The sequence below is a fragment of the Microtus oregoni genome, unplaced genomic scaffold (genome assembly GCF_018167655.1).
Source record: "Microtus oregoni isolate MIOR12 unplaced genomic scaffold, Mior012 000056F_ref0000123, whole genome shotgun sequence".
Classification (NCBI taxonomy): domain Eukaryota; kingdom Metazoa; phylum Chordata; class Mammalia; order Rodentia; family Cricetidae; genus Microtus; species Microtus oregoni.
Genome location: NW_024543832.1, coordinates 12,004,427 through 12,031,415, shown reverse-complemented (window position 1 = coordinate 12,031,415; position 26,989 = coordinate 12,004,427). Strand labels below are relative to the sequence as shown.

At 40.5% G+C, this 26,989-nt stretch overlaps 1 protein-coding gene across 2 annotated transcripts in view; it reads right to left on the bottom strand.

Annotated features, from left to right (window-relative positions):
- The window catches only part of Adk (adenosine kinase), a 386,675-nt gene that overhangs the window by 116,482 nt on the left and 243,204 nt on the right, over positions 1-26,989 (bottom strand). For both annotated transcript variants that reach the window (XM_041638898.1, XM_041638897.1), the window contains exon 7: positions 6,719-6,889. In XM_041638898.1, the coding sequence (XP_041494832.1) occupies positions 6,719-6,889 (171 nt within the window). The remainder of the gene's footprint in view (positions 1-6,718; positions 6,890-26,989) is intronic.

The window sequence follows — 26,989 nt, the reverse complement described above, 5'->3', positions numbered from 1 at the left end:
TCAACCTATGCATCACACCCCTGCCAAACCTCCATCGCCAAAAATATTTACATTATAATTCTTAACAGTAGCAAAATTAGTTATGAAGTAGCAACAAAATAATTTTATGGTTGGGAATCACCACATGAAGTAGCAATGAAATTATTTTATGGCTGGATGTCACTACTGTATTAAAAGGTGGTGTCTAATTTTAAGTCCATTTGTGTTTCTCTACTGATCAGAGATAATGAGTGTCTTTTCATATGTTTATTAACCATTCGTACAGTTCTTGTTGGAGAACTATTTACTTAAGTCCTTTGTTGTGTGTGCCCATGTGTACATATATGTATGCATGTGTGTTTGAAGACAGTCTACCTGTACATAGCCCAGGCTGGCCTCAGCTTCTGATCCTCTGCTTCAACCTCCAGCATGATGACATGTCTTTAACAATTTTTTACTTTGCTTGTTGGTTCTTTTGTTGTCACTGAGTTATAGATTTGGATAGCAATCCCTTATTAAGAATTATTAATAAATATTGTCTCCTATTATATGGGTGTCATTTCACATTCCAGTTTTTCGCTGAAGCAAAAAACATTTTTTTTATGTTAGTCAAGGTCTCTCTTTGTAGTCCAAGCTATCCTCCTGCATCTGTATTTTTAGTAATGTGTTACAGAAGTGTTCTGTCATTGTTGGCGATAAAAGTACTGAATTTTTGATAATTACAATTAATATTTTAAGTTTTGACTGTATTGTACTTTATACACTTCTTTTCTTTTTTTTTTGCCTTTTGAATATGTTGCATTTATTCACACAAACATTCCTTATAATATTATGCTAATATAAAGATTAGACAGACATCCCAGCAAGCAAAAGAACAGTTGTTTGGACAGAAATTCTGCTGCAGGGTTCCACCTGGGCATCTTCTCTATTGCAGGTGGTTTAGAAACTTGGAGGCTCAGGCCAAGTCTGCTGTGAAATCCTTCAGCTGTGGCAGACTGGGGAGGTGGCATTGGTGGAAGCCTCAGGACATCCTTGACAGCATAGGCCAATGGCTAGCCCTGAGAAGTGGGCCTGTGTGAGTCCAGGGACAGTACCAGAAATTCAACAGTCACTGAAGCCAGGGCCACACAGAGGCTGGACAATCTTGCCTCAGGAGCATGGCAGTGCAATCCTAGAGACCATTCCCAAAGTCCCAATTTTTGTATCACTCCATTGGGTAGTAGCTTTCCAGTATTAGGGTTCACAACTTGGGGCTGATTCATTAGCATATCAACACCAAGTTGGGGTTAGTTCATTAACATATCAATGTCTGCCCTGGACTAAGCTCTTTGGTCCAGCAGGTGGCTTGCTTCTGAGTCCTAGCTCTTATCAAGCTGCCTCCTAGCAAGCTCGGACATCATATTATTTCAAGTCACACGAAATGGCTTTTGAGTTACACAACAGAACTTTTAAGTGGTGTTCCTTACAATTCACATATTCACCTATTAGTGGAGCTGCTTGGGATGGATTAGGAAGTGTGATTTGGCTGGAGGACATGCCACTGGGGGCAAGTGGGAAATACCCTACAACAGATGGGCACAGGAGATCGCTTCCTATGTATAACCCCAGAAGCACAGACATTAAGGGCAACACTGAATAAATGGGACCTACTAAAACTGAGAAGCTTCTGCAAAGCAAAGGACACTGTCACTAAGACACAAAGGCAACCTACTGACTGGGAGAAGATCTTCACCAACCCTGCAACAGACAAAGGTCTGATCTCCAAAATATATAGAGAACTCAAGAAACTAGACTTTAAAATGCTAATTAACCCAATTAAAAAATGGGGCACTGATCTGAACAGAGAATTCTCAACAGAAGAAGTTCAAATGGCCAAAAGACACTTAAGGTCATGCTCAACTTCCTTAGCAATCAGGGAAATGCAAATCAAAACAACTTTGAGATATCATCTTACACCTGTCAGAATGGCTAAAGTCAAAAACACCAACGATAACCTTTGCTGGAGAGGCTGTGGAGGAAGGGGTACCCTCATCCATTGCTGGTGGGAATGCAATCTTGTGCAACCACTATGGAAGTTAGTGTTTCGGTTTCTCAGGAAATTCGGGATCAACTTACCCCTGGACCCAGCAATACCACTCTTGGGAATATACCCAAGTGATGCCCTAACATATGACAAAAGCATTTGTTCAACTATGTTCATAGCAGTATTATTTGTAATAGCCAGAACCTGGAAACAACCTAGATGCCCTTCAATGGAAGAATGGATGAAGAAAGTATGGAATATATACACTTCTTTTCTAAAAAGTGAAGACCACTTAGATATCACCAACGCTTTCTATAAACATAGTCATATTGGGGATTATTCTTTTTCTGTTTCCCCAAGTCTCTTGTCTGCCAAACTTGTAGCACCAATCATTGATTGATGTATTTATACATAACTTTTTCCTTTAAACTTTCATTTATACTTTTGATTGCTCATTTACTTATGGTATGTGCATGCCAGGCTGCACACATGGTGATCAGAGGACAATTCTTGGAAGTAGTCAGTTCCTTAGTTCTACCTTGTGAGTTTTGGGCATCACACTCAGGTAGTCAAGTTTGGTGGCAAGCACCTGGACCCATGGGGTCACCCCTCCCCCGCCACTCATTTCCTTTCGTGGACTTAACAATTCAAGCTTACACTAAAGAGTTGTCTTTGTAATCTGAAAAGTTCCATCTTCATTCTCTTCCTAATTAAGGTCTCTGTGACTATCAATCCTCACTTTCAAATCTGACAGCATTCAATTTTCTCAATCTATTTATTCCTTAAGGCTCACTCTTTGGAATCATACTTACCTTTTCTTACAATGTTTCTAGCTTGCCTTCCTGGAGTCAAGAGCACTTATGTACTGCCAGTCTAATTTCCCCAGACTATAAAGGGTGAATGTCAATTTCCCCACAGTGACTCTCAGAATGCTATCCTGGTGACATATTCCTCTATGTTATTTAAAGGGCTAAAACAACACATCTCCTACTCACTTCATTGACCTTTCAGGAAACAACATGAGGGTTGGAGAGTTGGTTCAGTGGTTAACAGCACTGGCCGTTCTTCCAGAAGATCTGAGTTTAATTCCTAGCAGCCACATGGCAGCTCACAACCTTCTTTTTAACTCCAAACCCAGGGGATCCAACTTCATCCTCTGGTCTTCACAGGTACCAGGCACACATGATACATGGTCATACACAGAGGCAAAAATACCCAGACAGGGGCAGGCCTCAGGGTCCCCTGTAAGGGAGCCCGGGCACCTTCAGCTCTGGCGCCAGGCTTCCTGAGCGCTCCTGGATACCTGGATACCCCCCTCCCCCCCCCCTTGCACCATTCATCCTGTTGGCCCTGGATCATTGGGCTACCGGCGGCCCTGTTTAGTCGCTGAGGAATCCCATCAGGACGGGTGAGTGTGTGCTATCCAGGGGTGGACTGTCCGGAAGAGAGCACAAACCCCCCTCCCCCAGCTCCTTCTGCAGGGCTGTCTTTCTTTTGCACGACCCAGCCCCCCCAGCACCCCTCCCCAACCCTGCCCTGCTGTATGCTAGGACGAGTGCTCAAGTACAGTTTTAAGCTCCTACACTAAGGCTACCCACCCAGAGCGGTGAGTGCCTGCCTACCGGGCAGGCCTCAGGGTCCCCTATAAGGAGGATTGGGATAAAGGAAGGTTGGACAGGGGAGCACGGAACCACAATTCTTAGTTAAGGGAGCCACTTTAGGGTTGGCAAGAGACCTGACCCTAGAGGGGCCCCCAGGTGCCCAAGCCGAGGTCCCCAGTTAGTTCCTTGGGCAGTTGAGGATAGGGAACCTGAAATGACCCTATCCTAGAGCAATACTGATGAATATCTTGCATATCATCATAGAACCTTCATCTGGTGATGGATGGAGATGAGACAGAGACCCACACTGGAGCACTGGACTGAGCTCCCAAGGTCCCAATGAGGAGCAGAAGGAGGGAGAACATGAGCAAAGAAGTCGGGACCACGAGGGGTGCACCCACCCACTGAGACAGTGGAGCTGATCTATTGGGAGCTCACCAAGGCCAGCTGGACTGTGACTGAGAAAGCATGGGATAAAACTGGACTCTCTGAACATGGCGAACAATGAGGGCTGATGAGATGCAAAGGACAATGGCACGGGGTTTTGATCCTGCTTAATGTGATGGCTTTGTGGGAGCCTAGCCAGTTTGGATGTTCACCTTCCTAGATATGGACGGAGGGGGGAGGTCCTAGGACTTAACCACAGGGCAGAAAACCCTGACTGCTCTTTGGACTGGAGAGGGAGGGGGAAAGGAGTGGGGGGAGGGGGAGAAGGGTGGGAGGAGGGGGCAAAGAGTGGGAGGAGGGGGAGGGAAATGGGAGGCTGGGAGGAGGTGGAAACTTGTTTTTTTTTTTCTCCTTTTCTCAATTAAAAAAAAAGAAAAAAAACAGGCAAAAAAAATACTCAGACACATAAAATATGAATGAAAAATTTAAAATCTATCATATAAACACACGAATAAACACACGTGCACACACACTACAGTCATGTAGGAAAATGCAGGTTTTAGTCAAATGAGACTCCAGCAGCTATCTCTTCAAGTCTTCAAGTCTTTCATCTCTATTTTTTGTCATTGTCTTAATGTTCTTATTTGGATATGAATTGTCACCCACAGGCTCATTTGTTTGGCTGTTTGGTCCTTTGTCGGAGCCTAAAGGAGGAAAGACTGAGCTGGAGGAACTGGTTCTGTAACTTGGTTTACTTTGTTTCTTTTTTTTTCTTTCTCTTCTTCCTCCTCCTCTTCTTCTTCCTCTTCTCCTTCTTGTTTTTTGTTTTGTTTTTCAAAATAGGACAGGCTTCTCTGTAGCTCTGAAGCCTGTCCTGGAACTCGCTCTGTAGATCAGGCTGCCTTCAAACTCACAGAGATTCACCTGCCTCTGCCTCCTGAGTGCTGGGAATAAAGGTGTGTGTCACCACCACCTAGCTCCTGTTCTGTTTCTTAATCTTGAGATGTGTGGAGTCCTGTTCACCATTCCCACTACCATAAGCTATGCCACACCTCCCTGCCATGATGGACCTGATCCACAACCCAGCTGAAATATAGCTTCCCTCCCTTAAGTTGTTCCCGGTCTGGTATTTGGTCGCAGCATGAAAAACATAATTAGCACAGTTAATGTGTAAAGAAGGGAACATCTTCTTTCGATGGTGCTGGTCTTCACATGCTCACACATTTGATATTCTTTCTACAGATCAGTCCTTCAGTCTTCACGCAGGTGAAATGACAAATTACTTCCAGGTCAGTTTTTAAGTTTCTTTAAGGCAGACCGCACTTAGTTTACTGACATATAAAATCAATTAGTATAACCAAATATTAGAACCAGAGAATTAGAACCAGAACGAATTTGCAGAATGATCACTTTATATAAAAACTTTACTGATATTGCTAACATCACAAGAAAGCTCAGTCAATGAGCTTTTCTATTGACTCATTCTATTTTATTTTTATGGATTTTTAGCTTCTCATGACTTTTTTGTTTTGTTTTGTTTTTTGAGACAGGGTTTCTCTGTAGCTTTGGAGCCTGTCCTGGGACTCCTTCTGTAGACCAGGCTGGTCTCGAATTCACAGAGATCCGCCTGCCTCTGCCTCCCGAGTGCTGGGATTACTGGCGTGCGCTACCACCGCCCGGCTTCTCTTGACTTTTAATGGGAGAAAATACATCACTGGTTAAAAAAAGAAGCTGCAATACCTACAGTGAAATTCTATTTTAACATTTTCAACTACAATACAAATATTTCCAGAATAATCTTAGTAATAAATTTAATAGAAATTATAGTATCAATATTTATTCATAATTTACTAACTTTATAGGCAGACAGAAGATTTTAAAAGTGAGAAAAGTTTTTTTTTTTAAAGAGAATTTTGGTTGTGGTCATAGTTACAGGTCACAAATGCATTTGCAGAAGTGTAGGAATCTAGAGTAGGAAGGGTGAATTTTACTATATGTAAATTAAATGCCAAGGATTTAATCTTTTAAGAATTTATTTTTTACTAAGAAGGTATTCTGTAGGAAAATACAGAAAATACAGAGAAGAGAAATCTATATTAGGTGACTCTTGTACAATCGCCAAGGACACTGACCCCAAATTTAGGGTTTTACTTATGCATTCCTAAACATGCACATAGACCAGAAACATTAGATTACTTTTCCATTTTGTGTTTTAGAGACAGGATGTGCTTACCTTTGCCTCATGGATTGGTGCAGGAGAATTGTCTGTATTCTGTCAATCATATTTTAAATAAATGCTGATTGGCCAGGCAGGAAGTATAGGTGGGTCAACCAGACAGAAAGAGAGGCGGGGGCGATGAGAACAGGAGAATGCTAGGAAGGAGGAAGCCCACTCCTCCCACTCCTGCCCAGACTCCTAAGAAGCAACATGTGATCTGCCCTGCTGTGAAAGGTACTGAGCCACATGGCTAACATAGATCAGAATAATGGGTTAATATAAGCTATAAGAGCTAATAAGAAGCCTGAGCTAATGGGCCAATCAGTTTATAACCTATGTAGACCTCTGTGTGATTTTCTTTGGTGTTTGCCAGCTGTGGGGTACCAGATGGGACAGATACCCCAACAAGCTGGCCCTTTATGTTACAATGAATTTTGGGATGAAAAGCATGCACTACCACACCTGGCTCTAGTTTGTTCATTCATTTATTCATTCATTCATGCAACTCACCGTCTCATTTCCAAAGAGGATGTCAACATAAGGCATGACGTCCATCAAGGATCCCTTGAAGAACTGGCTAATAAACGGTGCAGACAAATTCAGAGTGAAGACCTTGTTGTTCTCAGCAGCATAGCGAGCCACTTTCAATACTGACTCTGGGGACACTGTAAGAAAAAAGCCCTGGGCAAAGAAAAAAAGAAGAGAAAATTAGAACTGATACCTCCACAGAGTTAGTCTAGGTGTGAATAAAAGGAATCTATAGAAAATGTCAATGCCAGTACAAATTTAAAGTCCCAGGCAGAAAATGGCTGTATTTAACAAGAAAAAAAAATCATCACGTGAGTGCTACATGCTTCATATACGCTGTTACTATAGAGAAGAAACACTACTTATTCTATATTATTTTATATATGTGCACTCCCAAAGAATTCTTGAAACCTGTGGAAGAAAAATACTCTAGAAGTATATTTGAATTTGAGAAATACAAACGGAGTCAGATCAAATCCTTTCAGCTTCTTATAAACTGCCACATCCTGTCGGCAATTTAAAAATAATGTTTATGTTGAACATAGTTTACTTACTATCTTTCATTTTATTTTATAGCCTCGAGAAAGTGCTCCCTGTGTCAGCGAAGGCTGGCCTGGAGAGCTCCAGGGGTTTCGAGATTATACACAGGTGACATAGTGCCTAGATTTTTTTAATACTAATTTTTAGTTAGAATTTTCAAATAATAAGAAAATAATCCAAGACTACATATGAAAATTATTTTAATTAGCTTCATTTCAGGAAAGTTACATTTTAAAATACTGCTTATCGAGTTTTTTCATAATAAAAATCTCCTTAGCTTATATTAATGCCTTCTAGAAGAAAAAAGGCAAAGATATAGTTAAACTTGAAGGAAGTGGTAAGGAAGGAAGAGGTGAGCAAAGAGAAGGTGAAGCACAATGACAGAAGATGGACCTGCGCCAGTGCAGTTAATAGCAGGATGCACTGGGACAGCAGCATGCGAGGGAAGGAGGACGGAATGCGGGCAGTGAGCTTCCCTCACTGATGGAGAAAAGTGCAAGAAAGGTAAACTGGATAGCAATAATTTACCAACAACAAGTAATGCCTGCATTTGGCTATGGAAAGGGAGGCCACACTGGAGTTCTGAGTATGGGGCTCATAGAATGTTTAATATGTAAAAGGCAGAGTAGAATTCAAAGATGAAATTTAAACAATTTTAAAAATATCTGGTCTTACTCTTCAGTTGTGGCCATACTACTCAACATCTGTATAAAAATGTCCAACTCATGAGTAATATGTTAGAAGAAGGCTATGGTTCTAATTACCAAAGAGGATAATATGGACAAATAAGAGAACAGACGACAGAAAGACAGAAAAGGAGAGAACAAAGGAAAGTTATCCAGGAGAAGATGGCAGAGAAATATGACCAGGAATTTCAAGAAGGTGCTTATGTGCTCAGGATCACAGAGGCAGAGGCCCTGAGCAGACAGATCCACTGACTAGAAAGACACTTATGCTGACAGTAAACTGCACAGTGCGGGAAGGACTGGGGGAATTAGGGGAAGGAATACCAATCAATCATCTCAAGTTTACTGATTGGTTCTGCTGTACCAGGCATTAGACTAAAATTTTACAAATTGGCAATTATTACAAAATCTATGGAGTACACACTCCTTATTGCTCTCATTTTAGAGATAATTCTGAAATCAAAACAGAGAAATATCTTTCAGGTTTTATAGCTTCTATGTAATGAGCCTAGATAAAAATTATTCCTAATAGAATAACCCAGAGCTTAGGGAAAAAGGTTTTCTTTTATGAAAGAGTGGGGATGTTTGTTTTGGTCTGTTTATTTGAAAAAGGTCTGCAATGCAGCTCAGGCTGGCCTGGAACTTCGGAACCCCCTCTCAAAGGCTGGATAACAGGCATGAGTTACCATATCTAGCTTCAGAGGACAGTAATTTAAGAATAGTTGTATTCTGAGCATTTCTGCTTTCTTTCTTTCTTTCTTTTTTTTTTTGCAAAACACCAAATCTGTATTTACATTCACAAACAATATCATAACTTTAAGCTGAAATATAACATAAATAAAGCATTTTTATGGTTAGACAACTTAAATATCAACAATTAAAATAAATCAAACTGAAATGAAATAAATACATTAACAAAAATCCAACAGAGTGCACCTCTATCATATGTACTGTTGTCTGAAAGGAAAGACACAGGTATAGTGATATTTAATTTGTTTTTAATAAATAAAGCTTGCCTGAAGATCAGAGTGCAGAGCCAAGCCATTAGAGGCCAGGGAGTGGTGGCACACACCTTTAACCCCAGGACTCAAGGCCACCCTGGGCTATACTATATTTAATCTGTCTAAAAGAGAAATAGAACTCTTTAGTCCCAGCACTAGGGAGGTGGAGACAGCAGTGATGGCTGGGCAGAAAAAGGTATATATAGGTAGATAGGAGGAGATAAGAGCTCACTTCAGTCTGAGGTTTGGTGGAGAGCATTGCAGTCTGCAGTCACGCTGAGGACAGGATCATCCCTTTGTTTGTCTGAGCCTTGGTAGAGGTAAGGACTCTCTAGTGGCTTGGCTGCTTTGTTTTTCTGATCTTCAGCTTCAGTTCCAATATCTGATTCTGAGTTTTTATTTGTGTTACATGTGGTGCCCAACTTTTGGGGTACAAATACACAAAAATGCTGTTTGCCTGTGGCTTTGCAGCCACCAGCATAGCTGCACAGCTATGATCCTAGAGGAGCTAAGTATAAGGTGAACCCTAAGAAAAACATACATAGATTCACCTGGAAAGGGGAAATAGACAAGATCGCCTGACAAAATTGGGAGCATGGGAGTGGGGGAGCGAAGGGAGGGTAGAAGGGGAAGAGGAGAGGAAAAACAGAGGGGGAAGGAGAATTTGAGGGACTAGGATAGTGGAGATGGAGAAAGGACAGAGATGAGAACAAGAAAGAGGTATTTTGATTGAGGGAGCCATTATGGGGCTAGCAAGAAACCTGGCTCTAGAAATTCCCAGGAATCCAGACGAATGACCCCAGCTAAGACCTTAAAGAAGAGGAGAGGGTGCCTGAACTGGCCTTGCCTGGTAGTCAGACTGATGACTATCTTAAATATCACCATAGAACCTTCATTCAGCAACTGATGGAAACAGAATGCAGAGACACACAGAGGAACACTGGGCTGAGTTCCCAAAGTCCAGTTGAAAAGTGGGAGGAATGAGAATATGAGCAAAGAGGTCAAGACCATGATGGGCACACACACTGAAACAGTCCACCTGAGCTAATGGAGTGTTTTCTACAGCATCGTCTCTGTGGCATGTGCATGGACGTGCTGCTTTAGTCTTTTATTTAAGGAGAAGAGTTTCAAGCTCCCCGTCTTACTTTTCTCTAAGCTGTTATAGCATGAAATAGAAACCTTCCAGAGTTAGCATTCTGCCAGCTGTGGATTACCCAGCCAGCCACAGGATGGTCTATATAAAGAGCAACCTGGTCAAATAATTAGGCTTCTCACCCACTTCAGACTGAAAATTTGATCTGTACTCAAATACATATGATTGTAATTTAAGTCACAGAACAGTATGCCTCTAGAGTCTAAATTTGGCTTGATTCCAAACTAATGTATGTTGTATGTGTTTTACTTTAAAATATAATAGTATTGTAATGTGGATACATATTTGATTTTTGTTAATTTTATAAAGAAAAGGCAAAAGATTAGCTTCTAAATAAGTAGGAAATGTACAATTTAATTCTATTTAAAATTTTTCTCTTACTTTGTAAAATAAATATTGAGAATTTAAAAACGTTGGGATTTGTGTTCTGTTAGATTGCAAAGACTGTTACAATGCATGCCAACCATAACTTTTCTCCCCAGATTTATAACCTTAGCAAAGGCACGTGTTTCAGCCTACAGCATGACACAGAATAAAAACAGTACTGCCACAAAAAGAACTGTTTGGTTCACATCAGGTTTGTAATAAAAATAAGCCGAAAGTCTGTATGTCTATGCTTTAGAAAAACACTCCATATATCTGGCAAAGTCTTAGGATTTTGTAGTTAATGATATCTGTTTACACAGTTAGCTCTACATGTCTCTCCCTGCAAATAACCCAAAACACAGTATATTCTCTTACAGTTTGAAAAAGCACTAATCAGGACTGAAAATGACAGGGCTATCTTTATTCATTACAATGGAAAACAAAACAAACACCAGGAGGATAGGAGTGAAAGACTAGGTAAAACCAAAGATCATTTTAGCAAAGCTTGCCTTCACGACTAGAAATCTTAACTACTCTCAGGCATTTGGTAGAGTATCTGAAATACAGTAAAAATGAGAACTAGATGAAGAGAAAGGGAAACAATTTTTTCTCTTTACTAGTGTTTAATTCGGAGTCATTATTAGAGGTCCTTTATTTTTTTTATTTTTTTATTTTTTTGGTTTTTCGAGACAGGGTTTCTCTGTGGCTTTGGAGCCTGTCCTGGAACTAGCTCTGTAGACCAGGCTGGTCTCGAACTCACAGAGATCCGCCTGCCTCTGCCTCCCGAGTGCTGGGATTAAAGGCGTGCACCACCATCGCCCGGCTTTGAGGTCCTTTAGAAATGATTTTAACTAAGAATGTAAGCTTTTAATTAGGTATTTGAGGTATGAAATGTGTATGCATATGCAGACAACTAAGTATAAGTTTTTATTGATTGAAAAGAAAACAGAAGCTGGGCAGTGGTGGCGCACGCCTTTAATCCCAGCACTCGGGAGGCAGAGGCATGCGGATCTCTGGGAGTTTGAGGCCAGCCTGGTCTACAAGAGCTAGTTCCAGGATAGGGTTCAAAGCTACAGAAACCCCATCTCAAAAACCACAAAAACAAAACAAAAAACCAAAATCAAACAAACAAAAACAAAGAAAGAAAAGAAAACAGAAGGCTTTCACTGTAACTTTGGAGCCCATCCTGGAACCGGCTGGGCTTGTAGACCTGGCTGGCTACGAACTCACAGAGATCTGCCTGCCTCTGCCTCCCGAGTGCTGGGATTAAAGGTGTGCACCACCGCTTGTTTAGTCTCAGCCCCACCTTTCACCATCTTAAACATTGAGTATTGTTTCTTTAATTGTTGAAGAAGAGCCTGTGTTGGTATAGGACTTTACTATGAATTTCTTTTGGGGAGACAAGCTGCAGACTGGCCTAAAAGTAATCATGTAACCTAGGGTAGCCTCAAACTCCCAATGCTCCATGCCCAGCTATTTTTCAGGTTCTTTACAAAGTTTATGAATCTGAGTCACCTGTGTTCCCAGTCTTCTGTTTGTTTCCCCTTCTCCTTGGATTAGGACAAAATAAATGAGGATTTTAATATTTCTAAAGCAAATTATTATTTTAATTCTTAAGTAAGAAATAATTTCATATTTCAAAAGTATGGTATTTTCTTTTGTTACAGATTTTCTACGTATTTTTAAAACTTTTAATCAATGTAGAATTCATATGGCTATGTAATTGTCGGCAATGGGGGTAAGGGAACCCTAAATTACAAGTTCTTACCATTCAGCCAAATTCAGTGCTCGCAAGCTCTTTCTGTGTAAGCTGCAAAAAGATGATGACCCACTCAACTACTTCCACACACATTTTATGCCCGACAGTATAAAATAGTACTGTCTGTTTCTGCCCTGTTTAGGGTGCACTGATTAAGGTGTTTTATGTTAACATAAACAAAGGCCTCCTTCCCACCTGTTTGTAGTACCCACCATTTAGTTAGAGTCATGTTCATTCCCTGTACGTCTATACTTCGTTACTAAAAAGGCCTCACTTAGCCAAGGCTGGCTTGAACTTTCTGTGAAGCAAATAGTGAATTTGTGCTCCTAAACCTTCTGCTTCAGCCTCCTGAGTGCTAGGACTGCAGACATGAGAAACTACATTACATCAATGGTAAAATAAAGAAATGATGATGGGGCTGGAGAGGTGGCTCAGAGGTTTCTCAAGAGCCCTGGGTCAATTCCCAGTGCTCACATCGTAGCTCACAAACGTCAGCAGCTCCAGTTCCAGGCGAGCTGATGCTTCATGGGCACCAGGCAGGCACTGGTGTACTAACACGCATGTGAGCAAAGTAAACGCAATGTAAAAATAAACCTTTTCTTTTTATTTAAAAAAAGAAATAATGAGAAGGAAATGCATGAAGAGTAGAAATAATTATACAATCAGAAGATATGTATAAATACTGAGAATATTAATTCAATTAATAAGACTTAAGAGCAGATAAATAGCTAAGGGTAAGTCTATATTTCTTCTTGCTTAAGGCTCAAAAACAGGCAATGCTAAATTTGTGATTAGCGGCGTTAGTAAATATATGCCACTATTTACAGAAAGAGAAGGGAACAAAATGTATGCTTTAAAAAAGGAAAGAGAAAAGAACAGAGTCACGGGAAGCCTGGACTAGCAGTACAGAGGGAAGAACTCAGAGGGCAGATGCCTGTCTCAAGATGTGCCGCTGTTGTCTGCCTTAAAGAATACAGTGAGCCTGTTTTCAGTGCCATAGTGATATCAGCTGGAGGACACAGTTGTGAGAACGAGTAAGTTAGAAGTCAAAAATAACACATATAACACCCAGATAACGTGTTTTCTTCCTCTTAGTAGATCCTTTGTTTTGTAAATCTCCCAGAGAGTGTAAAATACATTTCCTCTAGGGGTGGGAGAGATTAAGTACAAATTACAACAAACCATAGTTCATTGCTGCTGTAAGGAGAATATTGGCTTTGACAACCATTAAGATAATGTATAAACAGGATGGATGGTGGTAGCCTTTAATTCCAGCACTCGGGAGGCAGAGATAGGCAGATTTCTGTGAGTTCGAAGCCAGCCTGGTCTATAAGAGTTAGTTCAAGGACAGCTAGGGCTGTTACACAGAAAAACCCTTTATAATTATGACATTATGATATGCAATATTTCATATGAATGACAGCGACAGAACTGCTAAAAGAAAGTTACAACAAACACACTAGTGAATGTTGTGACATTTGCCACCGTATACTGAATGCAATGTGTTGAAGGAACAGAAGAGAATAATTGCTCTGTCTTTCCACCTGTGCAGCCTGTAGAAAGCACAAATGCCACCACCTATTCCTCATATATCTAAATCTTTTCAAGGACTGAAATACCAGCATGTCTACCACAAATGAAGTCAATTTTCTTTTACCATATGTAAGTCCCTCAAATACAAACACATGAACAACCAACCAACCAACACAAACAGAGACATAAAGTGAGAGGCAGAAAGGAATATGGATCTTAGGAGGTTAACATATGTGAATATTTACCTTTGTTTTGTTGAAAGTAAGAGAGTATGAGATATCCTAGAAGTCTGTTTGGGGGAAAATGTAAGGAGAATGCACAGCAAACGGAAACACACTTTTAAGTTGTAGGTATAATGTAGACACACACACACACACACACACACACACACACACACACACACACACATGCGCGCGCGCGCACACGCGCAACAAGGCTACAGAGACTGGGGGGATGGCTCAGTACCGAAGAGTGTGTGCTGCTGTTCATTTCACAGCACCTACACAAGGACCTGTAACATGAGTTCCAGGGGATTGAATTACTAGTCTCTGCAGGCACCTGAACTTATGTGCACACAAACATACACATACAGTTTAATTAAAATTTTTAAATAAAAAATCAACAACAGTCAAACAGTTTTCAGGAATACACATAAATGAAAGATAGCTATCAACAAACACAGTGTCTGTGGTCTTGAAGTCAGTATTAGGGATCAGGAACGATCTGAAAAAGTAACATAAATGGAGCTGTAATCAGGTCAAGTGACTATACCTTCATGAGACCTGAGGAGACGGCTAGGTCAATTCCCCGCAATTTAAACAGATGGCACCTCTCCCTCCTTTCCTTCCTTCTCATTCACTGAGCTTGGAGTTTTTGGTGCAAGCACCCTCCAGACTTCCTAATATACTTATTTTTAAGTTTTAAAAACTGTGTCTTTTTTAACTATGGGGCTTTGGGCAGTTTAACATGTCATCTTTAGGTTGTTCTCATCTTTAGGTTGGAATGATAAAACTCCAAGACTCCAAGAATTAAATCAGAAATGTAACACAGTGCAGGACGTTGGAGTATGAATTTAAGCATATTTACATTGTATTAATATATTACCATAGAAATGCAAAGTATTAAAAGGTGCCCCTCCCTTAGGAATGACAAGTTCTTTTTACAGCCTTTTTAGTTAATGCTAAACAAAAATGTGCTCTTTAACTTAGATCCTTTGAAATATAAATACATAAAACAAAATCCATCGTTCCCATCCCAAAAGCTCTCCATGCCTCTCCCCTCTCCTTGATTCAATCATCCCATGTCCTGCTGACAGATTAATCGCCCTAATCATTCTTCTTTTCCTAGTAAATTAAATCCAAATGCCTCTCACCCAGCACTCAAGCCTCCACAACAGCACTCCAGTGCACACAGCAAACCAGCTGTAACCTCCATGTTTCTACAACATATGTCCAGACTTCAATCATACAAAATGATTTGTCTCTCCTAAAATAAATCTTTTGAGCCCTTCCACTGTTCCATTTGAAATGTCCATTACCCAGACCTGTTAGAATTGTACCACCACTGCCAGGACAGTACAAATAAGAAATCAACTTTCGTGCACCCCAAAGGGATCTACTCATTCCTCTTTGAACTTTCAAAATAGGCAATATGAGTTGGATAACTGGTTTTACTGACTTATTAACATAAGGAACTCGCATTTGTTTCTCCACCCTGAGAAGCTAGGGCGCATCATTTGTGTCCTGTAGCACAAAGCGCAGTGCAACCGAGTTTTTTGAGACTTAACATGAATTCCTCTGTAACCAAAGTGCTATTTTGAAAACAATGAAAATTTAAGACTGATGTATTCTTAAATGCTTAAGAAGAGTATATTTATTTTCGAGCTAGGCAACTCTTTCTGGTGCATAGTATCTGAAACTCGCTCCGTTCACAGAGCCTTTACAGTTTGTTATTTTTTCATGGCGTCGTAGCAAATGCTTAACAGTTCTGTTTTGTAGCAAGTAGGTCCAAACAACTTAATGAGTACCATCTTTACAATTTGATGTAAGTTTTAGAAAAAAAAATACATACTAATTAAAAAAGAAGTAAAATTATTCCAAGTCCCTGCAATATATGCAAACGGGATATGTGAGCTTTCGGGGCCTTGCTCAAGTCTTCTACCTTTTCATTCTGACCAAACACTGCCCTTGCCCTTCCAGCTGATGTGATTTCGGAAAGAACTACTTTTCAAAGAAACATCAACCTTTCAAACTATGATATCATCCCAGAGGAATGCAGTAAATCTGATATTGAAATTGATGTAAAATATCCAGAGCGATCTTGAGGGTTTTCTGTAGTATTCAGGGGTGTCTCTGTGTACAGTTTGGGAACTTCTAAGCTAGTCAAAGAAAATACCTTTAATGTAAACTATTTTTATTTGAAAAAGCTAAAGCCAGGCGGCGGATCGGCGGGAGCGGCGGCGGCCAGACGCGGCCAGACGCGGCGGAGCGGCGGCGGCCAGACGCGGCAGAGCAACACCGCATACAGGAAGAGGCTTTCGGGGACCGGTGCAGCGGCAGACCCAAGCGGCGGGGACAGGCGTGCAATAAGGAGAGCAGATCGCCCTACTAAAATTGAATCAAAGAGGTAGGCCTTTGGTTGGCCAGGTCACTGGCACAAGGGGAGCCTGGTCCTGTCCTGAAGATCCTTCGGAGGGGTGAGAGGGTTCTTGGCCTGCAGCAGGAACCGAGAAAGAGAGTGAGGGCATTTTGTAAGCGGAGCCCTTGGCCAGCAGGGAAACCTGATCCGGTTTTTAAAGGACCCATTGGATAGGATCGATAGGAGGAGATGGGCAGGCGCCAAGGCAAGAATTCACCCAATAATCCGAAAAACAACATGAAAACATCAGAACCCAATGATCTTACAACAGAAGTATTTGAACAACCTAACACAGAAGAAGTGGAAAAAATTGACTTTATGAAGATAATAGAGTCCCTTAAACAACATGTAAAAAATGCCCTTATAGAAATGGATGAGAAGTATAACAAAAAGTTTGAAGAAATGAGTAAATACGTACATGATACCCTGGGAAACCAAGAAAAAACCATCAAACAGGTAATGGAAACAGTTCAAGAATTGAAAACTGAAATGAAGGCAAAGAAGAAAATACAAACTGAGGACCAGCTGGATATGGAAAATCTAGGCCAACGAGCAGAGTCTACAGAAACAAGCATAATCAATAGAATACAAGAGCTAGAAGAAAGACTCTCAGATGCTGAGGACACCATAGAGAAAATAAACGAACAGATCAAAGAAAACAGCAAAGCCAACAAATTCTCAACACAAAACATTCAGGAACTATGGGACACAATAAAAAAACCAAACCTAAGAATAATAGGAATAGAAGAAGGAGAAGAGTCACAGCTCAAAGGCCCAGAAAATATTTTCAACAAAATTATGGAAGAAAACTTTCCCAACTTAAAGAAAGATATTCATTTAAATATTCAAGAAGCATACAGAACACCAAACAGACTGGATCAAAGAAAAACATCTCCTCGTCATATAATAATCAAAACACAAAATATACAGGTTAAAGAAAGAATATTAAGAGCTGCAAAAGAAAAAGGGCAAGTAACTTATAAAGGTAAACCGATCAGACTTACACCTGACTTCTCGATGGAAACTATGAAAGCCAGAAGGTCCTGGATAGAGGTTCTGCAGAAGCTAAGAGACCATGGATGCAAACCCAAACTACTATACCCAGCCAAGCTATCGTTCATTATCAATGGAGAAAACAAGACATTCCAGGATAAGAACAAATTTAAACAATACGTAGCCACAAATCCAGCCCTACAGAAAGTAATAGAAGGAAAATCACAACCCAAGGAATCCAACACTGCCAACACTGCCTACAATAACCCAGGCATCTAATGACCCTTCACGAGCACATCTCAAAGAAGGGAGACACACAATCTCTACTACCAAAAGCAATAAGAATAACCGGAGTAAACAACCACTGGTCATTAATATCACTTAATATTAATGGGCTCAATTCACCTATAAAAAGGCACAGGCTAAAAGATTGGATACGAAAACAGGATCCAACATTCTGCTGTTTGCAAGAAACACATCTCAACCACAAAGACAGGCACCTACTCAGAGTAAAGGGTTGGGAAAAGGTGTTTCAAGCAAATGGTCCTAAGAAAAAAGCAGGTGTGGCCATACTAATTTCTAACAAAACTGACTTCAAACTAAAATCAATCAGAAGAGACCGAGACGGTCACTTTATACTCATAACAGGAACAATTCATTAGGAAGACGTCTCAATCCTGAATATATACGCCCCCAATATAAAAGCACCTACTTATGTAAAAGAAATATTACTAGAACTCAAGGCAGACATCAAACCACACACACTAGTAGTAGGAGACTTCAACACACCTCTCTCTCCAAGGGACAGGTCAATCAGACAGAAACCTAATAGAGAATTAAGAGAATTATTGGAGGTAATGAAGCAAATGGACTTAACAGACATCTATAGAACATTCCACCCAAATAGGAAAGAATATACCTTCTTCTCTGCAGCTCATGGAACCTTCTCAAAAATTGACCACATACTCGGAAACAAAGGAAACCTCCACAGATACAAAAAAATACCAGTGTTCACCTGTGTCTTATCAGATCATCACGGATTAAAGTTAGAAGGCAACAACCACGCTGCCCCCAAAAAACCGACAAACTCATGGAAACTGAACAGTCAACTACTGAACCACACCTGGGTCAAGGAAGAAATCAAGAAAGAAATTAAAGTCTTCCTTGAATTTAATGAAAATAAAGGGACAACATACTCAAACCTATGGGACACAATGAAAGCAGTGCTAAGAGGAAAGTTCATAGCACTAAGTGCCCACTTAAAGAAAACGGAGAATGCCTACATTGGGGACTTAAAAACACACTTGAAAGCTCTAGAAAAAAAAGAAGCAGACGCGCCCAGGAGAAGTAGAAGACTGGAAATAATAAAACTGAGGGCTGAAATCAACAAAATAGAAACACAGAAAACAGTCCAAAGAATCAATGAAACAAAAAGCTGGTTCTTGGAGAAAATCAACAAGATCGACAAACCCCTATCCAAACTAATTAAACGACAGAGAGAGAACACGCAAATAAATAAGATCAGAAATGAAAAGGGGGACATAACCACAGACACAGAGGAAATTCAGAGAATCATTAGATCTTACTACAAAAGCCTGTATGCCACAAAACTGGAAAATACAAAAGAAATGGACATTTTTTTAAATAAGTATCATATACCAAAGCTAAACCAAGACCAGGTGAATGATCTAAATAGACCGGTTTCTCGCGAAGAATTAGAAATGGTTATCAAAAATCTCCCTTCGAAAAAAAGCCCAGGACCAGATGGTTTCAATGCAGAATTCTACCAGAACTTCCAAGAAGAACTAATACCTATACTCCTTAATGTATTTCACAATATAGAATCAGAAGAGTCATTGCCAAATTCCTTTTATGAAGCTACAGTTACCCTGATACCAAAACCACAAAAAGACCCAACCAAGAAAGAGAATTACAGACCGATCTCACTCATGAACATCGACACAAAAATTTTCAATAAAATACTGGCAAACCGAATCCAAGAACACATAAGAAAAATTATCCATTATGATCAAGTAGGCTTCATCCCAGAGATGCAGGGCTGGTTCAACATACGCAAATCTATCAATGTAATCCACCATATAAATAAACTGAAAGAAAAAAACCATATGATCATTTCACTAGATGCTGAAAAAGCATTCGACAAAATTCACCACTTTATGATAAAGGTCTTGGAGAGAATAGGGATACAAGGGTCCTACCTAAATATAATAAAAGCTATTTACAACAAGCCAACAGCTAACATTAAATTAAATGGAGAAAAACTCAAAGCCATCCCACTAAAATCAGGAACACGACAAGGATGTCCACTCTCTCCATACCTCTTCAATATAGTGCTTGAAATTCTAGCAATAGCAATAAGACAACATAAGGAGATCAAGGGGATTCGTATTGGAAAGGAAGAAGTTAAGCTTTCGTTATTTGCAGATGATATGATAGTGTACATAAGCGACCCCAAAAATTCTACCAAAGAATTCCTACAGCTGATAAACAGCTTTAGTAATGTGGCAGGATACAAGATCAACTCCAAAAAATCAGTTGCCTTCCTATACACTAAGGATAAGGAAGCAGAGAGGGAAATCAGAGAAGCATCACCTTTCACGATAGCCACAAATAGCATAAAATACCTTGGGGTAACCCTGACCAAGGAAGTGAAAGATCTACTTGACAAGAACTATAAGTCTTTGAAGAAAGAAATTGAAGAAGACACCAGAAAATGGAAAGACCTCCCTTGCTCTTGGATTGGGAGGATCAACATAGTAAAAATGGCAATTCTACCAAAAGCAATCTATAGATTCAATGCAATCCCCATCAAAATCCCATCAAAATTCTTCACAGATCTGGAGAAGACAATAATCAACTTTATATGGAAAAACAAAAAACCCAGGACAGCCAAAACAATCTTATACAATAAAGGATTGTCTGGAGGCATTACCATCCCTGACTTCAAACTCTATTACAGAGCTACAGTATTGAAAACAGCTTGGTATTGGCATAAAAACAGAGAAGTCGACCAATGGAATCGAATAGAAGACCCTGACATTAACCCACAAACCTATGAACACCTGATCTTCGATAAAGGAGCTAAAAGTATACAATGGAAAAAAGAGAGCATCTTCAACAAATGGTGCTGGCAAAACTGGATGTCAATCTGTAGAAGAATGAAAATAGATCCATATCTATCACCATGCACAAAACTCAAATCCAAATGGATTAAAGACCTCAATATCAGTCCGAACACACTGAACCTGATAGAAGAGAAAGTGGGAAGTACTCTACAGCACATGGGCACAGGAGACCACTTCCTATGTATAACCCCAGCAGCACAGACACTAAGGGCATCATTGAATAAATGGGACTTCCTGAGGCTGAGAAGCTTCTGTAAAGCAAAGGACACTGTCACTAAGACAAAAAGACAACCCACTGACTGGGAGAAGATCTTCACCAACCCTGCAACTGACAAAGGTTTGATCTCCAAAATATATAAAGAACTCAAGAAACTAGACCGTAAAAGGCTAATCAACCCAATTATAAAATGGGGCACTGATCTGAACAGAGAATTCTCAACAGAAGAACTTCAAATGGCCAAAAGACACTTAAGGTCATGCTCAACTTCCTTAGCGATCAGGGAAATGCAAATCAAGACAACTTTAAGATACCACCTTACACCTGTCAGAATGGCTAAAATAAAAAACACCAATGATAGCCTTTGCTGGAGAGGTTGTGGAGAAAGGGGTACACTCACCCATTGCTGGTGGGAATGCAAACTTGTGCAACCACTCTGGAAAGCAGTGTTTCGGTTTCTCAGGAAATTCGGGATCAACCTACCCCTGGATCCAGCAATACCACTCTTGGGAATATACCCAAGAGAGGCCCTATCATACAACAAAAGTATATGCTCAACTATGTTCATGGCAGCATTGTTTGTAATAGCCAGAACCTAGAAACAACCTAGATGCCCTTCAATGGAAGAATGGATGAAGAAAGTATGGAATATATACATATTAGAGTATTACTCAGCAGTAAAAAACAAGGACTTCTTGAATTTTGCATACAAATGGATGGAAATAGAAAACACTATCCTGAGTGAGGTAAGCCAGACCCAAAAAGAGGAACATGGGATGTACTCACTCATATTTGGTTTCTAGCCATAAATAAAGGACATTGAGCTTATAATTCATGTTCCTAGAGAAGCTAAATAAGGTGAATCCAAAGACAAACACATAGGCATCCTCAGGAATATTAACCTTCATCAGGCGATGAAAGGAGACAGAGACAGAGACCCACACGGGAGCACCGGACAGAAATCTCAAGGTCCAAATCAGGAGCAGAAGGAGACGGAGCACGAGCAAGGAACTCAGGACCACGAGGGGTGCACCCACACACTAAGACAATGGGGATGTTCTATTGGGATCTCACCAAGGCCAGCTGGCCTAGGTCTGAAAAAGCATGGGATAAATCCGGACTAGCTGAACATAGCGGACAATGAGGAATACTGAGAATTCAAGAACAATTGCAGTGGGTTTTTGATCCTACTGCACGTACTGGCTTTGTGGGAGCCTAGGCAGTTTGAATGCTCACCTTAGGAGACCTGGATAGAGGTGGGCAGTCCTTGGGCTTCCCACAGGTCAGGGAACCCTGATTGCTCTTCGAGCAGATGAGGGAGGGGGACTTGATCGGGGGAGGGGGAGGGAAATGGGAAGCGGTTGTGGGGACGAGGCAGAAGTCCTTAATAAATAAATAAATTTAAAAAAAAATGCAGAAGTGCCAGAAGCTTACAGTGCTGGAAGGAGAATGACAAGATTTTGCTTCTGGCTTCACACTAAACCTTCCACAATTCCACAAGGGTTTTATTGCCCTTGCTGTGGAGAAGCAGATGCCAAGTCACGAAAGCTGCATGACCATGTGTCATCCATACCCAGACAATGTGGCTCCTGACCCCAGTTACGGACGATTTTGCACACATCCCCAGTGACCAGCAAGCTGCTGATGCTCTTTGTTTGAGGAAGGACAGCTTCATTTTTGCTATGTTAAAGATGTTGGGCTGGAGAGATGGCTCAGAGGTTAAGAGCACTGGCTGCTCTTCCAAAGGTCCTGAGTTCAATTCCCAGCAACCACATGGTGGCTCATAACCATCTGTAATGAGATCTGGTGCCCTCTTCTGGCCTGCAGGCAAACGTGCAAGCAGAACACTGTGTACATAATAAATAAATAAAATGTTAACGTGGGTGGGAGAGATGGCTGTCAGTAAAGACATTTTTCATGTAAAAAAAAAAAAAAAGAAAAAGCTAAAGCCATTCATGGAGCATTTAGGAAAAAAAAATTTCATTGTATGAAACAGCACAAGTAACCTTGCATATTAGGTGACACTCTGGAGGGCAGTGGAGGGCGTTTTGTGGAGAGCTGGCCCGAGAAATAGACAGCAGGCAGACGCCTGGAAGGTGAAGTACAGTGAGAACATCATGCCGGGACGAACTTCACAGGTCTTCATTTAGCTATTCCACTGCAATCTTTCTCCACATAAAAATGTGTAAAGTAGGCATCCTCTACTTTCCAATATAACTTCCAATGGTCCATACTGATGAAACCCTTAGAGCATCCCACGGGGAGTCCAGGGAACCTAGAAACAAAGCCTATGCCTGTTGACACTCTCTCATGTGCAGAAATGCTGTATTACACTATGGATGGAGTCTGTCCTTCATTTTCCAGTTGACCATAAAAGGGATGCTTGTTTGCAACGGGCTCAATAAATAGTTAGCTTTGCTGGCTTCGTGATTCCTGTCAAACCCACTCTCCTGTTATTTCAGCACTTACAATAATGAGTGTGCTTGAGTGACAATAAAATTTTATTCATAACAACAGGAAGTCGTTCTTGTTGAAAACTTAGATAAAAATTATGTTGAAGAGAAATTTCTACAGGAAATTCACTAGGCTAAGAAAGTAAGAGTGTATACTTTCCTATTTGTAGTAAAGAACATTTAAAAACTTGAAAATTAAAGATTATAGAGATGGCTCAGGGTATAAGAGGCCTGTTGTTGTCCTTGCAGAGGGCCCATGGTGGTTCATTTCCTAGCACCCACTCGGCAGCTAACAACCACATGTAACTCAGTTCCCAAAGACATGAAGCCTATCTCTGGCCTCCACGGGCACCACATATATGTGATACAAAGACACACACACAGGAAAAATACTCACTCATAAAATGAAAATACACACATTTTTAATAACAGAGAAAGTCACACACATACACATAAAGAGAGAGAGAAAAATTTATATTTTTCAGCATCGTATTTAGAAGTGAGAACCATTATTTTCTGAAGCTACTACTAAATCTACACAGGTCCTTAAGACTGAGTGTAACATTTGACTTTTCTCTTCAATGTGGTGCTAGCTAGAGACTGGTCCCTTTGCCTACTGAGTGACAGCTCCTACACTTGCTTGTATTGCTGCTGGACTCCACCTTCAGTCTTCTACCCTGTTCAATGCTTAACTTTATTGAAAACAGAGCTTTAGTCCTGGATGTGGCGGTTGGTGCAAGTCTGTAATTCAGGGAGGAGGAAGCGGATCAAATGTTCAAGACTATCTTCAGCTTGACACTGCAAGTCTGAGGGCAGCCTGGGCAACATGGGACCTCATATTTTTCTCAAACAAAAGCAAAAGCAAACAGAAAAGAGCTTTAAAGCACACCTTCTAGTGCTTCCAGACACAGGGCAGGGCCACTGCTCGCTCTCACTCACTCAGAGTGGATCAGAGTGGATGTATACTCTATAACGGGGTGGGAAAAGCTGTCAAGTACTAGAGAGTGCTGATGAGCTGATGAGCGCGCTCTCTCTCTCTCTCCCTCTCTCCCTCTTCCCCTCCCCCCCCTCTCTCTGGAAAATAAAATCAAGAGCTAGACATGGGCTTGTAAGCCCAGCATTCAGGAGGGTGGGGAAGAAAACTGTAAGCCTGAAAGAGACCTGAGCTAAAGTGTTTCACTGTTTCAAGTGAGAAAAACCAACACCATGGTACAAATTTAGGATTCACAAACCATATCCACGTGAATTAGATTTAAAATAGCACAGAGGTAGAGCCCCTCCCAACACATAAGGCCCTAGGTCCAATCTGTGCCCCAAGTACTGCCTCCCTACTACCTTTGTTTGCTAATGTGTTATACTTCTTTTAGCTCCAGCTCTGGCTTATTTTATGGTAAAATTACTGCACTAAACACCTTTTACTCTTGCGAAGTAGGCCACAGAGTCCGGGGAATACCCCCTTGTCACCACATTCAGCTGTTTTATGTCAGGTTCCCAATGCTTGGACCATCAGAACTTCACCGATGAGCTGTCTCTGTATCTTCCTCTTTGTTTTATTTTTATTTAAAAGTAAAACTTCCTGTAGTAGAGCCCTAAAATGCATTTTCCCCAAATATATAATATTTTGGCAAGGTAGTTCAAGTCTGTAATTCTAGCACCCAGGAGGCAGAGATAGGACTGATGCAAATTCAAAATCATCCTGGTCTAAAAGGCAGGTTCTAGGCCAGGCAGAATTATACAGCAATACCCCGTCTCAAACAAAATAAGCAAATAAGAAAGACTCAACACATAATAAAGTGGTATGTGACTTAGCCCCCCCACCTCTCAAAAAACTGACAGGTTAGAGACTGTAATACTTAATTTCTGATCTGCTAGCCACTATACAACAAGTGATCTATTTGATTTTCATGAATCTCAGTTTTTGTTTTATTTTTTCCATTTTTAAAAAACAGGTAGGACACTGGTAGAGGACTCCCAAAATATACATTTCAAATTTACTAAAATTCAAATCAGTTTTAAATGAAATGAAGTCTTAAAGAAATGCAGGTGAATGTTTGTATAGGTGATTAATACAACATAAACTTACTTTTACAGTCTTATACAATCATTATCCATAGTTTTACCATACTACAAAGAAATCCTATTTCCTCATTCATAAAACGCTACTCCTAAGAGGCTGAGAGTACAGCTCAACGCTGGAGCACTTGCCTAGCATGTATAACATGGCACAGTGAAAACATAAAAGAAACAACTACAGGAGCTGGAGAGATGGCTCCGCGGTGAGGAGCACTGGCTGCTCTTCCTGGGGATGTAGGTTCAGTTTCCAGCACTTACATGGCGGCTCACAACTGTCTGCAACTCTAGTCCCAGGGGATCTGACACCTTCACACAGACATATATGCACACTAAACACCAATGCAATGAAATAAAAATAAATAATTTTAAAACAACAAATGCCCTGCCCTCAGCAACTACCTTATCTCCTTTCTGCTTCAATGGATGTAACTATTCTGGACATTTCAACAAATGGCCCCAAATAATGTGATCTGTGTCTTCTTTCACTACACAATGAGTCAGAGATCAATGAACAGCATAGGACTTTATTCTTCTCTGTTTTCTTTTAAAGATGCTGTTGTGTACTATATCACAATGTGTTTCTGTTTATGAACATGTAGGCTGTTTCCACAGCCAATTAGAAAAAAATTGTTTAAAAACAATAAATAACATAAAAGATGTGTTTTTGAAAAAGGTTTGAGATTCTGCGGAGGGAGTCCCTTTAACCTACAAAGGGTTAAATCTCAACAAGCCAGAAGGAAAACTAGTACTAAGTTTGGTTCACAGAACACTAATTAATTTGAGATTTTAATAGAAAATGCAAGTTCTACACATGTTGAGAAATAGAAGCTAGAATGGTCACTTCTGACTATAATACAAATATTCAGGAAGCCGAAACAGGAGGATTAGGGAAAATTTAAAGCTAGCCTGGGCCATAGAGTAAGACCCTGTCTCGGAGAAACAAGGAAATGTAAACTGAGAACACAAATGCAGTTACAACTCTATAGGTTTTAAAAAATATTAAGTGTGTGTGTGCATGACTGCATACATGTGTGAGCTCACATGTTATAACATGCTTATGGAGGTCAGAGGACAACCTGTGGCAGTTACTCTCAACTTCTGTGGGTACAGGGTTCATGTCCTCAGGCTTGGTGGCTCTATATCTGTTTTAAAATCTGGGTTTTAGCCGGGCGGTGGTGGCGCACGCCTTTAATCCCAGCACTCGGGAGGCAGAGGCAGGCGGATCTCTGGGAGTTCGAGGCCAGCCTGGTCTACAAGAGCTAGTTCCGGGACAGGCACCCAAGCTACAGAGAAATCCTGTCTCGAAAAACAAAACAAAACAAAATAAAATCTGGGTTTTAGAATGGTACAAGTATAGCTAATTTCTGGATAATTGCTTTGGCTCTTTGGAGTTTGTCTTTTTTGTTTTATGAAGTATCAATGAAAAATAACTAAGCTGAAGCTATTGTCTTATCATTATGAGTGACCAGTGTTTTTAATTTTTGGTAAAGGTCAGATTTCATACCACTTTCTGGAACATAGGAAAGAGCAAGCCTGTCAGTAAATGTACTTACTTTGACCCTGACATATTCCTCTTAGGTGCTGCCAGAATGTCAAAAACAGAGGGTGTTCTTAGACATGAATAACTTCTTTAATGCTGATTGCAGTTGGATTAGTCCCAGCCCGCTCACAACAAAAGCACAGTCAGTCAGCAAGG